At 36.0% G+C, this 20012-nt stretch overlaps 1 protein-coding gene across 1 annotated transcript in view; it reads left to right on the plus strand.

Moving 5' to 3' along the window:
- Window positions 1-14680, plus strand: part of LOC148948293 (UDP-glucuronosyltransferase 1A1-like) — a 30536-nt gene extending 15856 nt beyond the window's left edge. Inside the window, exon 4 of the mRNA XM_089093871.1 lies at window positions 14340-14680. Within this exon, the coding sequence (XP_088949997.1) occupies window positions 14340-14631 (292 nt within the window). The 3' untranslated portion in view covers window positions 14632-14680. The remainder of the gene's footprint in view (window positions 1-14339) is intronic.
- Window positions 14681-20012: the final 5332 nt, after the last annotated feature.

Raw genomic sequence — 20012 nt, forward strand, 5'->3', positions numbered from 1 at the left:
CGTTTACCCTGTATTTATGTCTATTTTGTACAGATATTTTAAAATTAAACCTTGAACCTTGAAAGCAAGGAGCAACATCAAAACTTAAAACGAACAGAAATTATTACATATATGATTGGGTTCGGAGTCAATACCTCACTCTTTAAGCCAAAGATTTTTTAGTACTTTCATAAGAGCTATTTATTCTAATTAATGACCTTTGTGATTAAGGGGTCATTTTTTAATTGGAACAAAATTCGAACTTTAGCGTAAAGAGCGAGGTATTGACTAGGGTGCGAACCTTCTAAAAGTATTAAAAATATATGAACATAGAAGTTCGTTACGTAAGTTAATTCGTAGGTTACGTATATTTATTACTAATAAAAACGTTCGTAAATAAAATTAAACAACTTTCGAGAAAGTCATTTAACCAAATAAAAGTAAAATTAATATGCAAATTTTGTTTTAATTATTCATGTGCTGTGAGCCAAAATCAAAACCTACATTAATTCAAAAACGTTCAAAAATTAAATAAAAAAACAAGGTTTTTTTTAACTGAAAGTAAGGAGCGAAATTAAAACTTACGAGCGACATCAAACAGTAACAAACTGTAAGTAAGGAGCGACTCGGCTCAATAGTAACCGAAACTCTAAAAAACGTTATTTTGATACCAATAGATACATCAAAAGAATCAGATTTGTTTGCTGATTCCAAATATATAAGTTTAATTAAGTTTTGTTTCACCCATCAAAGGTTAAGCGCCTGAGAAAATTTGCCTTATTTTCAAAAAAGGGGGAAACACCCCCTAAAAGTCATAGAACTTTAACGAAAATCACACCATCAGATTCAGATTATCAGAGAACCCTATTGTAGAAGTTTCAGGCTCCTATCTGCAAAAATGTGGAATTTTGCATTTTCTGCTAGAAGAAAGATCACGGATGCGTGGTATAAAGGGACATTGCTATGAAGGAGGTGCTGGATTTCCCAGCATTATTGAAAAAAGCGATCAGAAATTAAATAATAAAAAAGCTATTTTTTCACCTGAAAGTAAGGAGCAACATCAAAATTTAAAACAAACAGAAATTAACACGTATATGATTGGGATCGCCCCGTACTCATTACCTCGCTTTGACTCTGTCTCACAACTTTATTTTTAAAACAATAAAAACTTTAGCGTAAAGAGCGAGGCGTTGAGGAGGAGACCGTCCCTTTCATATACGGAATAATTTCTGTTCGTTTTAAGTTTTAATGTCGCTCCTTACTTTCAGTTAAAAAAAATTTGTTTTTTTTTATTTAATCAAACAGTTCGTGGTAACGAACTGTAAGTAAGGAGCGACCCGGCTCAATAGTAATCGAAACTCTAAAAAACGGAATTTTGATACCAATAGATACATCAAAAGAATCAGATTTTAATTCTGATTTCAAATATATAACTTTCATAAAGTTTAATCTTACCTATCAAAAGTTACGCGCCTGAGAAAACTTGGCCGATTTTCGAACAAAGGGGGAAAGACCCCCTAAAAGTTATAGAACCTTAATGAAAATCACACTATCAGATTCAGTGTATCAGAGAACCCTACTGTAGAGGTTTCAAGCTCCTATCTGCAAAAATGTGGAATTTTCCATTTTTTGCCAGAAGAAAGATCACGGATGCGTGTTTATTTGTTTTTTTGTTTTTTTTTTTTTCTTTCCCCAGGGGTTATCGTATCGACCCAGTGGTCCTAGAATATCGTGGGAGGGCTCATTGAAACGGAAATTAAAAGTTCTAGTGCCATTTTTAAGGGACCAAAAAAAATGGAGGGCAACTAGGCCCCCTACCACGCTCATTTTTTCCCAAAGTTACCCGATCAAAATTTTGAGATAGCCATTTTGTTCAGCATGGTCAAAAATATTATAACTATGTCTTTTAGGATGACTTAATCCCTCAAAGCCCCCAGGGGGAGGGCTGAAATTTATGAACTTTACCCAATGTTAACAATTGGTTATTGGGAATCGGCTCAATGGTAACCAAAACTCTAGAAAACAGTATTTTGGTACAGCTAGAAACATCGAAAGAATCAAATTTCAACGCTGAATTTCAAATATATAATTTTCATCAAGTTTAGTCTTACCCATTAAAAGTTAGGCACCTGAGATTATTTGACTGATGTTCGTAAAAAGGGAAAGACCCCCTAAAAGTTATAAGATCTCAATGAAGATCACACTATCAAATTTAACGTAGCCGAGAACTCTACTGTAGAGGTTTCAAGCTCGTATCTAAAAAAATGTGGAATTTTACATTTTTTGCCAGAAGAAAGATCACGGGTGCGTGTTTATTTGTTGTTTTTTTCCTAGTGGGTGATCGTATCGACCCAGTGGTCCTAGAATATCGTGGGAGGGCTCCTTGGAATGGAAATTAAAAGTTCTAGTGTCCTTTTTAAGTGACCCAAAAAATGGAGGGCAACTAGGCCCCCTCCCACGCTCATTTTTTCCCCAAAATCACCTGATAAAAATTTGAGACAACCATTCTGTTTAGCATGTTTGAAAACACGATAAGTATGTCTTTTCGGATGACTTAATCCCCCGAAGTTCCCGGGAGGAGGGCTGAAATTTTTGAACTTTACCCTATGTTAACATATAGTATTGGTTATTGGGAAGTACACAGTACAGACGTTTTCAGGGGATATTTTTCCTGGTTGTGGGGGAGGGGTCGGGGGTTATGTGGGAGGATCTTTCCATGAAGGAAGTTTTCATGGGGGAAGGGACATTGCTATGAAGGGGACGCCGGACTTCCCAGCATTCTTTAAAAAAAGATCAGAAATTAAATATAAAAAAACAAGTTTTTCAACTGCAACAGCAGCAACATCAAAACTTTAAAGGAACAAAAAATATTACATATATGATTGGGTTCACCCCCTAGTCAATTACCTCACTCTTTAATCCAGAGATTTTTTATTGCTTGCATAAGAACTATTTATTCTAATCAACGGCCTTTGTGATTAAGCGGTTAGTTTTAAAGAAATAGAACAAAATTTGAACTTTCCCTTAAAGAGCAAGGTATTGACTAGGGGGCGAACCCCCTAATATACGTATTAAAAATATATGAATATAGAAGTTCGTTACTAATACTAATAAAAACGTTCGTAAATAAAATGAAACAAGTTTCTAGAAAGTCATTTAACCAAATAAAAGTAAATTAATATGAAAATTTTGTTTTAATTATTTATGTACTGTGAGCCAAGATCAAAACATCTATTCATTCATAAAATTTCAAAAATTAAATAAAAAAACAAGTTTTTTTAACTGAAAGTAAGGAGCAACATTAAAACTTAAAACGAACAGAAATTATTCCGTATATTAAAGGGACTGTCCCCTCCTCAACGCCTTGCTCTTTTGCTAAAGTTTGACTTTCTCACAACTCTATTTTTTTTAAACAATAAAAAACTTTAGCGTAAAGAGCAAGGTGTTGAGGACGGGACAGCCCCTTTCATATACGGAAAAATTTCTGCTAGTTTTAAGTTTTAATGTCGCTCCTTACTTTCAGTAAAAAAAACTTGTTTTTTTTATTTAATCTAGTTAATGTCGACATTCACCGGTGAATGTTCGAAATTCATTTTTCTCCACTTAGATTCAATTAGCTTTGCGAGTCAGATTTTTCAGTCTTATCCAACATATGATGGTAAAAGTTAAAGTTAGGTTAGATTATGTTAGGTTAGATTAAGTTATATTAGGTTCAATTTGGTTCTAATTATCAGAAATGGGTTAAAAACCTAACTTAAGCTAACCTAAACCAACCTAACCTCGTCAAACCAAATCTAACATAACCTACAATCATCAAACCTTGCATTAAATTGAAAAAAATGACTGGCAACGGTGACTAAATCCAAGGAGAAAAAAAGGTATTTCGGACATTCACCGGTGAGTGTCGACATTAAGCAATTTGCAGACATTCACCGTAACATATATACTGCGTGAATCTTTATGAGCGAATGCACCATCACCAGAACCATTAGAGCTCAATATAGTTTTCCAAGAACTTCAAATCGATTTGTTATCTCAGAATTTTTGCTTGATAGCTTTTTGCTTTGGGCAAAAATTAGATCACGTGGCATTGCTGCCTCTGAAACCGGGGGACTCAATATATGGTAATTCGATAATTCTAAGCCGACTGACTACCTAGGAATTTTCACTCGATAGCTTTTTGGCCCTCTTTTGGCCAAATTTGTGGTTTTGAGCATCAAAATGGCAGAAACACCAATTTGCCGTGGCAGTCTTTTTTGCTGCTTAAAAAGGGCACTAGAACCAGAAGCAGTTTTAGGCCTCATAGTCTGAGGGGGCAAGGTATACCATAGGAGTGTAAAAATATAAAGTAAAAGGAATTTAATGTCAGATATCAGAAAAACTGGGGGACAGCTGCCCCCCCTGCCCAGGGCTAGAGCCGCCACTGACCAGAACCTTTTATTTATGTTCGAATGAACTTTCTCCCAATATTCTAGGACCATTGGTTCCATAAAATTAATCCAGGGAAAAAACCAACAAATGAACACGCATCCGTGATCATCCTTCATGCAGGAGAATTTTGCATTTTCCTTGATAGGGGCGTGAAACCTCTGTAAGAGGGTTGTCTGATATGCGGCATTGTAGCTTCTAAAACTGGAAGAAATAATATACTATTTCAGCATTTTAAAATTAATGAATCATGTCAAAAAATCGATAGCTTTTTGGCCCTCTTTGGACCGAAATTATTGTTTTGTGCCACAAAATGGTAAAAATCGCCGCTTTGTGACAATTTTTTTTTGCTCCTTAAGAAATATCAACAGAAAATTTAATTTGTGTTCAAATGAGCCTTCTCAAGATATTATAGGAACACTGGTTCAATAAATCACCCTTTAGACACACACACACCCATGATCATCCTTCCCTGGAAACAAAAACAAAATTTCGCATTTTTGTAGTCAGAGAATTAAAACCCATGCAATAGGGTTCTCCGACACGCGGCAGCCAATCAGAGAGTTTTACTATCAATCCTTGCTATGTGGGCAAACAAACTGAATGTATACTTAAACATATTATGGCGATTTTCTATTTTAACTAGTCAGAACTAACCAGTCAGATAAATTTACTTAAAAAAAAAAAAAAAAAAAAAAAAGGCACAAACCTGTTACAATTCTCTACGAAAGAAGAAACTAGAAAGCATGTCAACGTCCGTACAAATTATCAAGTTCTATCTTGAGTGAATCCAGATTTAGGCTATTTACTATTAATATAGGCAGACTATCCCATTTGCTGATGACCCGGTTGGAGACCGTGTCGTGGCTGAGGGCTACCGCGGCTGGATAATTTGCCCGCTTTGATCAAATTTTTCACTTTGATTCGGCAAATTTGCTTATATTTGAGTCGGGAGGGGGGGGGCGCTGTAATTAATTTTTTATCGGGCACCACCAGCCCTAGGAACGGCTCTGGTTGAAGAAAGCCCATCTTCGGTCCGTTGAAAAAGCGTCTACCTTGCAGTTAAAGTTGTGGCCCCGTAGACTTGATGTACTTAACTGTAGCATATCGGTGGGTTTAATGCTATCATAAGATATTCCTTTGTAGATCTTCTAAATTTCAATCATGTCTCCACGATAAAGACCGTAAGCCAAAGTTCGGAATTTTTTCATAAGGAAGGTGAGATAAAGTTGGACAGAATTTTGTCACACTGCGTTGTACGCGTTCAACCGAGTGGATGTCCTTATCGTAAAAAGAGCGTATTACACAACGTCGATACTCCAAGATTGACCTTACCAAGACCTTGTAATTCCTTATCGGGGAACTTGAATAATCTCCGAAAGATTCCAACTATCATCGACGCTTTCTTAATTGACGCTTCACAGTGGCTGGAGAAACTCAGCTTGGCTCATCGAGGCTCAAAAGTCACGCTCTTCAAGACTAGGTGTTAAGAGTTTCTACAAGGAGCTTACAGGTTGTGTTTATTCTTGTGGGGCCTTTTTGTACGTGGTAGGAGGTCGTATTACTAATTTCCATCAATCAAGTTGCCATCCACATCTCAACTTTCTCCAGGTCCTTCTGTTGAATGCTCTATCTTGATCTTCCAGTGTAGAAATAACTCGAATAGCTTCGTGTCACTGACGTATAAGAAAAAACTGGAATCAATGTCATCTAAAAGGTCGTTTATGTAGATGTTGAAAAGGAGGGGCCTAAGTACAGATCCTTCTGACACGCCAATGATTACATCGATTTGATTGCACTTTTTTCCCCATTCACTAGTACTACTTGTTTTCTCTCGGTCAAGAAGCTTTTGATCCAGGGAATGATGTTAGCCATTCCATCATTCGTTATACCAAGCACAGCTTTTAACTTTTGTAGTACATGTAGTCTCTTGTGAAGAACCTTTTCAAAGGTTCTTGAGATCTTTTCTGATAAAACCGAATTGTTCGTGCGATATCTTATTGTTAGCTAAGAGAAATTTAATCGTATGGTCAGCTGTAAGAGATTCTAGTACCTTGCATAAAATTGGTCTGTAATTACTAGAATTTTTCTTGTCACCACTTTTAAATATCGAAAAATTAGGGTCCTTTTCCAGACAACTGGCAGTTGGCCTAACTCAAGAGACCTTCAGTAAATAAGGGAAATTGGTTCACAGTGACTTCAGATAACTCTTTAAGCATCCTTGAATAGAGACAATCGGGACCAAGAAATCTATTTGGATTCAGATATTTCAGTTTTTGAGCACATTAGAGTTATGTCTATGTCACAGACATTGTCATGTCCAGCGGTTCCAACTTTGGAGATTTGTGAGTTGCAGCAGCCAGAATTCGGCTCAAGTGAAAAGGTGACCAAGGTCCTGGGCCAAGGTCCAGGGTGTTTTTTCTTAGTTGAATTGGAAGAAAAGGAAGATAAATCTACGAACCAAGATTAGAATACTGGAAGCTACAATAATGACACTGGTCAAGTATGATTCTGAAGCATGGGCGCTCCGAAAAACGGAGGAAGATTTGCTGGATGTTTTCCAGAGAAATTGTCTACGGACTGTTTTGGGTACCGACTGACCGTATTTCAAACACTAGGCTGTACGAAAAGTGGGGTTCAATCCCGCTTTCTAGGGCCATAATGAGAGAAAGATTGAGACAGTTAAAGCACATTCTTCGGATGAAGGATGACAGAGTGCCAATGAATGTCCTTTTCGGCCAACCGTCTAGGGCTAAACAAAGAGCAGGTTGTCCTTGGTTGGGGTGGGAGGCTGTCGAAAGGAAAGATTTAAGGAAAATAGGAACTTCCTGGGAGGGTGTAAAGAAGGGGGCTTTGTATTGATTGGGATGGACAAGGAGCGTGAGTAGCTGCGTCAGCCTCAGGCGGCTTGGTTCTGTGGTGAGTTGTTAGTAGTAGTAGTACTTTAAAATTATTGTAGTTCTACTGTCATTATTAACGTGTAATAGCTGAAAGACATAGTCATCTAGTAACAAGCTTGCAATGACGTATTAAATTATTGTAAATGATATGGACATTAATAAAAAGAATTTTATAAATGAACTAGCTTAGCCGTCGGTCGTTGTTGAGTGACGCAAAATTATCAAGAAAGGGAACTATAGGAAAGCCAAACATGGGGACCACAATGGCAAATCACAAAAGATGCCTAAGTGGTACTCTTAAACTCATGTGTTAAGTTATCAGCTTTTCTTGGGTTATTATGGTTTCCATTAAAAGTAAAAAGATTTTCAAAATCAGGGGTGAGCAGCTGATTCAAATATTTCTACAAGAAAATTGCAACTTGGTAATCTCAATTTGGGATACATTCATAAATTTATTCTTTTTAAGCTGCTCATGTGGAGGAACTTCATCAGAAACATAAAATTCTAATAATAAATTGCAGTTCTATTCTGAAGTTTGTGTACTCTTTTGCAACATGTTATAAAATTACTTGCCCATATAGAGCATTTGTAGCTAATATATGGACAAAATATAGAAAAATAAATCACTTTGAATCTTTTTTGGGACTAGATTTATAATTCTTTGCATCTCCCCAAGGCCTCTGCTTAATTTTTCAGCTATCACACTTGAATGGTTTTTCCACAACAGGTTTTCACAATTAAAAAACCCAAATACTTTGTTGTTGCTACTCTTTTTATGTGTAAGAATGCCCTAATAAAATCTCTGCAAAGATTTTCCTGGCAAAAACATGTATCTGCAGCATTTTCCCCATTTGCCAAAGTTTAAAAATTGGCTTTTAGCAGTGTCAGTAAATGTAAAATGTCATTTAACATTTAGCATGTATTTTAATTGCATAATGGAAAGAATACTGTCTAAAACCAATCCTAACAACTTTTTACTTCAATCCTATGTCTAGTGTGGTGCAATGGTTGGAAAAGTCCTGCAAAACTGGAGAAACTTGAAGACAATTTTCTCTGAACAATGAAGTGTATATATGCCTTTTTACTTTTGGACAGCTACTCAGTACACTCAGGAAACCAGTGTGATTTTTTTTTTTTAAGAGAATAAGCCTTTGGGTCAATATTTTTTTTTTGGGGGGGGGGGTTGCTGTGTGTTGGTATGTTCAATTGAATAACAAAAGTCTGTGCAGAATATACTTTTCTTTTTTGCAGATTTTTTTTCCTGGGGTGGGGTGAGGGGTATTTGAAGGGGTACAGCTTAGATAAAGACACAAAGTAAGGCAGGCTATGCTGAAACTATAAGAGAATATTTTAAATACCTTTGGCTTCTTTTTTTTGGGGGGGGGGGGCAAAAACCACCACCCAAAAGTATAAATGCAAAGAAACCACTCATTATATGTTCTACAGTTTAGAAGTATTTGCTTGTTTTTCCTGTTTTTTAAAATTTACTCAAGACAAATAACATTTCATAGCTTAAATTGAAATGTAGTTGACATGCAGTTGAAAGGAACAAATTATTAATTTTTTGAGGGCATATATGCTTCAATATCCACTCTTTCCAGAAAATTGCTGCCCTTAATCTATGTTTTGGTAGTAGTGGCCATAAAATTAACAGAAAAGGGAAAATTGGCAATTCAATCTTTAACGAAAAAGGCCTCCATTTGCAGCTATTCAGTTTTTGGTAGTAGTGGCGATAAAATTTACAGAAAAGGAAAAATCGGCAATTCAATCTTTAATGAAAAAGGCCTCCATATGTAGCTATTCGGTTTTTGGAAGTAGTGACCATAAAATTAACAGAAAAGGGAAAATTGGCAATTCAATCTTTAACGATTATATTTCTGTATATAACTTATATAGGCCTAGTCAGTGAGTTATACATATTTATAAGTAGTAGGCTAAATATGTCACTCAGTTATATATTTCTGTATATAACTTAGATAGACCTAGTCAGTGAGTTACACATATTTATAAGTAGTAGGCTAAATATGTCACTGATTTATATATTTCTGTATATAACTTATATAGGCCTAGTCAGTGAGTTACACATATTTTAAGTAGTAGGCTAAATATGTCACTGAGTTATATATTTCTGTATATAACTTATACAGGCCTAGTCAGTGAGTTACACATATTTATAAGTAGTAGGCTAAATATGTCACTCAGTTATATATTTCTGTATATAACTTATATAGGCCTAGTCAGTGAGTCACACATATTTATAAGTAGTAGGTTAAATATGTCACTGAGTTATATTCTTCTGTATATAACTTACATAGTCCTAGTCAGTGAGTTATGTATATTTATAAGTAGTAGGTTAAATATGTCACTGAGTTATGGCCTTTGCAAAACAAAAGTGATCCGTTTATCTGGCCATTCAGCGTGTCCCCAGGTGGCGATAGGGGAACGCCCTACAGATATGAAGGGTACCTCCATAGGAGGAACGGACCAAGGTGGGACCTTGTCCCTGGGGGTCCATAGTAGAAACTGGGGAACCCTTGCCCGAGGTCATAAATACGGGCAAAGGAGGAAGAAGGCCCCTCAAATGTACACTCAAAAGGGCCCACTGGTTTATACACAAGTCCCATGAGTTGCAAACCTTCTCCCAGCAATTGGTTAAATTGCATGGTGAGGCAGAACACCATCACGGGAAGATCCTCTATAGGAGGACAACTTCGGCAGGGCGTAAGATCAAGATCTATGGACAACGGCCTCTGTAAAGGGCTGCCTCGACCTTTTTGGGGTACCTGCAAGACTGGAGACCTTGCGTTCAACTCTATTCCCACTTGAGGAGTGGCACCCCTCAAGGAAATTATAGCCTAGTAAACGACACAGCATTCGCACGGGATTCTGACTAATGGACAATTCTTCTGGGATTGGTATGTTTTGATGGGCGTCTTTGGGCTGAAAAACCTCTTCCTAGCTAATTTATCTATTACGGGTTGCCTCCCCGTAGTAGCATAATATTTGTAGACATAAATATATAATGAGTTGGAGGTAATAGGCTTGAGATTGTCTGTGCAGGATTTTGACTCTTTTTGACAGAAGAGAATTACAAAGTACTGAAAACCATGTTGTGACCAAGAGGGGTACAGGGTTGCACAAAACCTCCATTCCAGGAGCTCCCGGGGACTTCTTGCTGTCTATTTCTAAGCTGGCTTAAGCACTTCAGTGTAGACTTGAGAAGATATATGATCCCCGTCCTGCACTGGTATCTGGGATCATTGCTTTTCCTGAGGCGAAAAAAATTTCAATGATTTAAAGAACATGAAAATTGGAACCTGGAATGTTACGACATTAAAAAATGACTATCGTATTGATATTTTGACTGACGAATTTAGACGATTTGAGCTTGATTTATTGGGAATTTCAGAAGTTCGTATGCCAGGGGCAAGAAGCATGAAACTAGGCGATATAGAATTTATTTACTGCGGCAGGAAGGATGGTGGTCTATAGAGAGGGAGAGAAGATCATGATGAATAAAGAAACTGTTGAGTCTTGTTTAGGCTGTAAAGGTATTAATAATAGAATACTAATTGCTCATTTTATGACTAGAAAGTTCAGGGTATCAGTTATAGTACTATACGCCCCTGTAGAACCGACTGACGGAGATACTAGTGACTCAGATGAATTTTACTTACAGTTACAGGAGCAAATAGACAAGGTCCCAGGTAGAAATATGATGTTATTACTGGGAGATTTTAACGCCCAGGTTGGTAGAAATAAGGATAGATGGTATCCCACCTTAGGTAAATTTGGTGTAGGAAAAGAAAACAGTAATGGATACAGACTTTTGCAATTTTGTAGGTATAACAATCTAGTTATAACCAATACGGTGTTTGGTAATAAAATAGCTCATAAGCTAACATGGTATTCACGTGATGGTAAGACAGCAAACCTTATTGATTATGTTATAGTAAACCGAAGACTGGCAGGATCAATACAAGATACTAGGGTATATAGGAGTGCTGTTATTGATGTTAAAAGTAAAGATCACCATCTAGTAGTGTCAAGGGTTAATTTAAAGCTGACATATCGGAAGGGTTACTACCTCCCCGGAAGTTATGGTGTTGGTAGACTCCAGGATGAAAATTTGGGGGAAACTTTCCAGGAACAGTTGAATGCTAAACTTAAGAATTTAAGATTTGTTGAAGATGGTAGGAATAATTTTAGAAAAATAGTTTGTGAAGTTGCTGAATGTGTATTAGGGCAGAAAGCTAGAACTACAGCTAAGAATATTAGTGAAAAAGCTTTATGTTTAATAGAAAGGAAAAAGGACTTGTACAAGAATTATCTGTGTGATAGATCGCACGAAAACAAAAGAAATGTGAAGAAAGTGGAGAAAGCATTGAAATATGAACTAAGAAGGTGTGAAGTGCAGGCCATGGATAAAATTGCCGAGGATTTAGAAGATGCAGCTAGACGGCATAATAGTAAAATATTGTACTGGCACGTTAACAATTTGAGAGTTATTAGTCAATCCGGACTTGTCACATTTAAAGATAGGAATGGGGTGTCAATTAGATATAAGTAAAAAGCTAAAGCGAGATGGGCCGAACATTTTGAGAACTTGCTTAACCGAGATAGAGTTGCAGGAAAAAATATAGAGGAAAATGAAAAAGTTTGTGATACCTTGGATGTGAAGGAAGATTTGTTTTGTGAGGAGGAAATAGAAACAGTACTAAAAGGATTAAAGAATAATAAGGCACCAGGTGCTGATAGGGTGGTAAATGAGTTTATTAAATATGGTTGCTCGGTAGTTAGAAATAAGCTTCTTGAGATTATTAATACTGTTTTTTAAAAGGGTCAAGTATCAAACTATTTTATTAAAATATTAATTAAGACAATTTACAAGAAATGTGATAAGAGCGAGTGTGATAATTACATAATCATTAGTCTGGTTTATGTAAGTAGTAAATTACTTAGCAATATGATACTTTTTAGACTGAGAGATGCTGTAGACAAAGTTTTAAGAGAAAAACAGTGTGGTTTTAGAAAAAAGGTAGAGGATGTGTTGACCAAATTTTCACTCTTAGGTTAATAATTGAGACGTGCCTGAGTTGTCAAACACCTTTGGTCCTCAGTTTTATAGATTATGAGCAAGCGTTCGATTATGTTGAAGAAGAGCTTTAGTAAAGGTTTTATCCTTGTATGGTATACCAGACAAATACATTAAAGTGACTGGTGCTTTGTACGAGAATAGCACTGCTGCGGTTAAGGTGGGAAATGAGGTTAGCAACTGGTTGTGTATTAAATCAGGAATTAAGCAGGGTTGTGTTCTGTTCCCCTTTATATGGATTATTTTGAAGGACTATGTTTTAAGGAGCACAGGAAAGGCAATGGAGACCACGGAATCATCTGGGGAGGAAAAAGTCTCCTAGACTTGGATTATGCTGATGATTTAAGCATCCTAGATGAAAGTGTGAGCAAAATGAATGAAGTTTTAGAGGTTTTGCGAGTTCAGGGTGCTAGTATTGGTTTGAAAATTAATGTTAGGAAGACTAAGTCACTAAGTCTAGGAATAAGTGAAGATGAAAAGGTGACGTTGGGTAATGAAAAGATTGATCAGGTGGGCAGCTTCACTTACCTTGGCAGTATTATTAGTAAAGATGGTAGGAGCAGTGAAGATGTTAAAAATAGAATAGCCAAGGCTCAGGGTGTTTTTTCACAGTTAAAAAAAAGTCTGAAAGAATAGGAAGATAAGTCTGCAAACCAAGATTAGAATATTAGAAGCTATAGTGATGACAGTGGTCAAATATGGCTCTGAAGCATGGACGCTCCGAAAAGCGGATTAAGATTTGCTAGATGTTTTTCAGAGAAATTGCTTAAGGATTGTTCTGGGTACCCGGCTGACTGACCGTATTTCAAACAATAGGCTATACGAAAAATGTGGTTCAATACCGCTTTCTAGGTCTATAATGAAAGAAAGGTTGAGGTGGTTAGGGCATGTTGTGCGGATGAAGGATGACAGATTGCCGAAGATTGTTCTTTTCGGCCAACCATCTAGGGCTAAACGGAAAGTAGGTCGTCCCCGTCTGGGGTGGGAGGACGTCATAAAGAAAGATTTAAAGGAAATGGGAACTTCGTCGGCGGGTGTAAAAAGGGAGGCTTTGAATGAATTGGGGTGGAGGAGGAGCGTGCGTAGCTGTGTTGGCCTCAGGCGGCTTGGTGCTGCGATGAGTTGTTAGTAGTAGTAGTAGTGGTATTTTTAAATTTAAGAGTATAATATTTGAAAATCCCCCTGCAAAAATTTGTCCACCGGAAAACTCTGCCCTGTGGAAAATCCCTCCCGACATTTCCCTCAGGGAAATTTCCCCCACATTTGAAATATTGATCGTATTTTCACCTCAAAGGTATTTGAAAAAAAATAGGCTGGGATTACCGACTTTTCACTGACGTAAAAAGCATTCGAAAAATAAAGACAGCCTTGGGGGGGGGGGTACACCTAAAATTTCCGCAAGTGTTCTCAACAACGTTTTAAAGTTTCCTGGTGATCGAATGAACAGTGTATTAATGCATACAGGATACATAGACATACATTCGATTAAATATATACAGATAGCTTCAAAAATTAATAAAATATACAATCTACTCCATGAACCCTTCATATTACCTGTAAAATTCCCCAAAAAACTTTGTAGAGACTACTTTTATCCCTAGCAGCAGTAATGATATGATACTGAATTTCTCTAAGATGGAAATATGTGGATGACTTGTCGATCCTCAAAGGCAGTCTGTATAATAGAAATCTTAGAAGAGACACCCTATGAAATCCTAATCCAGTTTTGGATGAAGCTAAGAATCTAAAATTCTATACATTTTTGTAAATTGACGCCCCTGATTTATAGTAAAGGCTATTTTAAAATACTTTGTCTATTCTTTTGGTTATGGTGTGGTATGTTTATGGACTAGGCTTGTGGTATAGCCTAGGCTTATGGTGGGAGCGCATACGTTCAATCTTCTCTATCACAAAACCTACATATTTTTTTCCACCAGGTACAGAGAAGCATTGCGGCACATTTCCATGGACGTTCGAGATAGGCCACTAACTCCATTGGACGTTTTTATCTACTGGGTCAATTATGCAGTACGCCATAAAGGACATACACACTTGCGATCAGAGATGACAAAGAAGCTATCACTCATTTCCTACTATATGATAGATGTTGTCGCTCTTGTAGCGTTGCTTATTTTTATAATTTTCACTACTTTGACCATATTTGGAATTGTTTTGGCAAAATATTATATTTTCAATGCTGGCAAATTACAGAAAAATCACAGTGAATAGTAATTTGTTACAACTATTTTTGAGCTATAAGCATTAATAAATATTTGTTTCAAACAACTGAAACTTCAAGTTTTGGAGAAATATCCTTCACTTAGATCAGACTTTATACTTGCATGTATGAGGGAGGGATAGATCCTCCTCCTGAGATTAGTCTGGGGACCCTCCTCCTTGCCAGAAAAATGAAAAATAACGGCAAAAATACCACTTTCCGATTTTGAACTCTCTTCCTAGGAACTTTAGGACCCCCCCCCCTCCCAAGGATTGGAGCAGTTTGGACACATCATGCAGCTTTGTGAAACAACTTAGGCAAGGCCTGAAGTCTTACTGATGTTGAACGTTCACGCATTTCTTGGAAGGGCGTTATTGGGCTGACTTCACTCAACTGGAAACTTCTCATTATTAACATATAAAGTATTAAAACGTGCAACGATGAAGAATTTCAGCAATTGGTAGCTTCCCAGTGGTGCGATCTTTCTTCCTTTTTCTTATTTCTTTATCTTTACACAGTTATAGCAAAACTACGATAGAAAGGGCAAAATCCCATAATTTAATTTGAATATTCAGTAAATTAAGAAAGTTTGCGCATCAATCTTTTTAGCACAATGAGTAAAAATTCAGACGATTATTGCAAGTTCTTCTTCACTGATGTTGAAGTCGAGTGATTCGTTTACTGAGAGGCTTCAATTTATGAATCAAAATATTTTTCATCTTGAGATAGGGGTGGAGAGGGTTTTAAAAAAGCTTTTCTTTGTCAGAAAGTAGCAAATGTTCCAATATTATTAAATTTTATATTTAATAAAAACCAACAAAGAGAAAAATCTAAAAAAAAAAACAAACAAACAAGACTGTGGCCAGTGGAGAGAAAAGGAAACAACAAAAACAAAACAACGCGGATATTTCGCCTTTATAAAAACAAGGCGTCTTCAGCAGGAAGCACACACAACAAGAACAATATAAAAAAAAAACAAGAAAAAACTAAAAACTAATAAAACCACCACCAAAAAAAAAAAAAATGTAAAATCGGCGCAAAATTATACGCGTAGGGAAAAGATGCTAATATAGAGTTACTTCAGTGAGGACACCAGAGTAACTGAGGAAAAATAAAAAAAACTGTAAATTACATTAATCATTCTGTTGCGAAATAATCCTTTTGTTAGCTATTACTGAAGCAAATCGTTTTGGTCTAGCAGGTAAAATAGTCCCCTGGTGATTATTTAAAATCTTAACTCCCCTATTGACTGTTGATTCACTCTTTAGAAGGTTATCATAAATTGGGTCAATATTTAAACTACCTGTGTATAGGTCTAAGGAGTCCAATCCATGTTTCCAAACGCACACCATATCATTCTACCCCAGAAGCAAGGGGAGATTCTAAAACTGTTTATAGCGGAGGTTTCAATGGCATCTATGAATAGATTTTTCGAGGGGAGTTTTATAGACAAATTTTTGGGTTACCTATCGGGGCTTCTCATTCTCCTTGATTTATAAATTTACTCATAGATGTCATTGAAACCTCCTGTATACGTTGATTTATAGTATCCTATTGCTTTTGGGGCTGGATCATGGATAATATTATGTGCGTTTGGAAGCATGAATTGGACTTATTAGACCTTTTTCGTAAACATTTAAATAGTTTTGATTGTAATGTTAAATTTAAAGTTGAGTTTGAGGATAATAATAAATTACCTTTTCTGGATATATTATTAATTAAAAGGGATCTCCATTTACTTTTGTCGATTTACAGAAAACCAACGCACAATGATAGGTATTTAAATTTTCATTCTTGCCACCCTATGTCGGTAAAAAAGGGGTTGTAATTTCACTAGTGGATAGAGCTTTTAGAATTTGTTCCCAGGAATTTGTGGATTCGGAATTGTTATACTTGAGGTATATTTTGTTTTGAACTAGTTATCCAATTAAGTTCATTGATAAAATAATTGAAAATAGCCGTGTTAAACATGATAGTAGGGTTATTGGGGTTTCTCAGTCTTTAGATTTAGTTGTATCAAAAAGCTTCATTTCATTATCAGAATGTACCTGATTTGGGTGAGAAGCTTTCACGGGTTTTACGTAAATTTGGTATTGATACTTGTTTCCAATCGTTAAGGCCAATGGGTGGTTTTCTTAGTTCTGGTAAGGATTTAACTCAGGGAAATTTAGTAAGTGGGGTGTATAAAATTCTTTGTTCTTGGGGGAAGTTCTATATTGGTAAGACACACCAACAATTGGTTGACAGGTTTATTGAACACCGAAACTCAATTGAAATAAAACCTACGATTAGGCAAACCTACAGGAACTTTCGTTTCAGCTTTAGCAGAACATATTTGGCTTCAACCAGATCATTTTGTAAAATTTGATGAAGCCTTGGCTATTTCTAATGATAATGGTTACACCCAATAGGCCAGGGACGCCATAGAAATTAAAAAACATATGTTTGCTAACCTTTCCATAAATAGAGACACAGGTAGTTTAAATATTGACCCAATTTATGATAACCTTCTAAAGAGTGAATGAACAGTCAACAAGGGAGTTAAGATTTTAAATAATCACCAGGGGACTATTTTACCTGCTAGACCAAAACGATTTGCTTCAGTAATAGCTAACAAAAGGATTATTTTGCAACAGAATAATTAATGTAATTTACAGTTTTTTTATTTTTCCTCAGTTACTCTGGTATCCTCACTGAAGTAACTCTATAATAACATCTTTTCCCTACGTGAATCAGTTTGCGCCAATTGTACAATTTTGTTTTTGTTTTTTCTTTGGTGGTGGTTTTATTGGTTTTTAGTTTTATCTTGTTTTTGTTTTTTTTTTTATCTTGTTCTTCTTGTGTGTCTCTCGTGCTGAAGACGCCTTGTTTGTATACTGGCGAAATATACGCGTTGTTTTGTTTTTATTGTTTCCTTTTCTCTCCACTGGCCACAGTCTCGTTTGTTTGTTTTTTTTAGATTTTTCTCTTTGTTGGTTTTTGTCATGGCTGGCCAGTTCGGCTTAAGATCTTTCATTTATATTTAATAGAAACAACCTGCAAGAATAACAATAAAAATGGGGTTACACACTGACCAAATAACTCCTTATTGCATAACTACCAATACATCCAACTCTCCACTCCACAAATTCGAACACATAGCTATATATTCATCCAACTCTCAGCCAAAAACAGCCCGCTACTCTGTAGCTACTCAACGCCCCACCAGGCACATTACTTAAAAAAATTCATCAGTCTTATGACACATCAATTTAACTTTTATCCAGGGATATGACTCGCAAGCCATGTTACTGAAGATTTCTAACATGGAATGGGTTTCGGACATTATGCTACTGGAAGGGAAAATTTGCGGATACACCGTGATGCACGGTTCAGTAGAGAGCTATAAGTTATTATTTTAGATAGAATTGCATCGCTACAAAGATGTGGATGTGAAACCGGTGGACGTGAAGTTGGAGAAGACAGCCATAGAAGGAAAGAAGCTGAGACTAAAGGCCTTTTTTGCGAGCTGGAAAGTGCAGCAGGTCTAGTTTTCTATAGTTTATTTCCATATTCACGATTAAAGGAAAACTGTCAGGCCCTTATTCCAAAAAAAAAAGAATTGGTTAGACTTGGAAAGTGAATACTGAACGCTAGTGGGAAGTACTTCTGGCTAGTGTTTTTTGTCGCTACATTTGAAATTATTACGCTAGTGAATATAATAAAACTTCTAATTTTACTTCCGTTTCCAACGTTTTATTATCAATTACTTCAAGATATTAGAAGAATTTTTCCAAACCTTGCAAGATAATGACTGAGTCTAATTATTAATACTGGTTTATGCAAAAGAATATATTATAATATAATGTATTATAAAAAAAAGTCTTTTCCTCTCGTTATCCGCGACCTACTTTTTATCTTAACTAACTATGCACAGATGGGGAGTCTGGATTCTTCCTTTCTCAATACAAACTTAGTGAAAATTGAGCTTTGTATTCAAATATCAAATCCCTCACACACATCCCCCCCAAAAACGCTTTTTAAATTTTCTTTATGCAAAAAATGCAAAAATTTCATGAGGAAAAGATAGGATTTAGAGATGGAAAGCACGACAGTGACAACTTCCAAAATGACTATCTTCATCAAATAAAGATTGACATTTCATAACACGTCTTTTAAAAGGGTAGACAACGAAAAATAATCGTTTATTATCCCGCCACCACCATGAGATAATCAAAGAATTGTCAAACTTTTTTGGAGTTTCAGTCCCCTCTCTTAGAAAAGGCCCCCCATGCGTTATCCCAATTCTAATGAACATAATATTCACTAGCTTCTGTTATAATCCAGCCTCGCTTTCCATTGGTTTTTCGCGACTGACGATTTTCGCCGCTAAGGCACGCCCTGTCGTGAGATCCCCAATTTAACATGGAAGCAGTGTTGGTGCTATGATTACTGCTACTATTCAAAATGTCATTACGAATAGTACTACTCTTACTGCACAATAAAACTATGTCAAATAAAATGAGCCACAGAAGCGTTAAAAATTAAGATAAAAACAAGCAGAATCAAGATTTTAAAAAAAAGCACTTCTATAGTGATTTTATTTTAATTTATTTTATTCTACAGTACTAATTATTTTACATTTTATAAATTTTTTTTGTTTCTTCCTCCTTGGACAAAAAACTGGGTTCTACTTAAAAAATTTCTTGCTCCTTATTGTAAAATTGGAAGTACTACACAGAAGGCTTTCAAATACCGCTTGTATCCGTATTTCTCCACACCACGGCCTTATCAGGTTTTTTGAATCGTAAGTTATTTTTCCTTTATTTGTTTTTTTTTCTTTCTTTTGTTACTCCACGTTTTTAAGTATTGTAAAAACTTGTAAAAACTTAAATAATAATAAGAATAAAGACGGCTTGCTGCCATATTTCTCTACATTAGTGCTTTATTAGATTCTGCAAGTTGTGAGTTTTTTTCTTTTCCCCCTCTTTTTATGTTTTTCTCTTTTGTTTTAGTGTCTTTTATTTTTTTTTTACTTTGTAACTGGTTTCCTCGTGATTTCTATTTTGATTTGCATTGCATTTTTATGTGTTTTTCTTCGTGTTACTCCGTGTATTATACCTTTGTATAGTGTGCGTCAAAAATAAATAAATAATAATAATAAATTAAAGAGCAAAATTTAAAAGGACCAAAATTTAACTCATATCAGAGCCTATACTCTGACATTGTCTATAGATAAGAGCCACAAGGCTTCAATGTGTGTTTTTTTTCAGCGCCATTTCACATGAAAGGGATGGTTGTAAAACTTAGGATGGGGCTCATTTGTTTGGTAATTGAAAATTCGAGTGGCTTTTCCAAGAGACAAAATTGAAGGCAACAAGACCCTCTCACACACCCTTTTTTTACAGAAAGG

This window comes from Artemia sp. Qi Xiang Cuo, chromosome 9, assembly GCF_049724085.1.
Source record: "Artemia sp. Qi Xiang Cuo chromosome 9, ASM4972408v1, whole genome shotgun sequence".
Lineage (NCBI taxonomy): Eukaryota > Metazoa > Arthropoda > Branchiopoda > Anostraca > Artemiidae > Artemia > Artemia sp. Qi Xiang Cuo.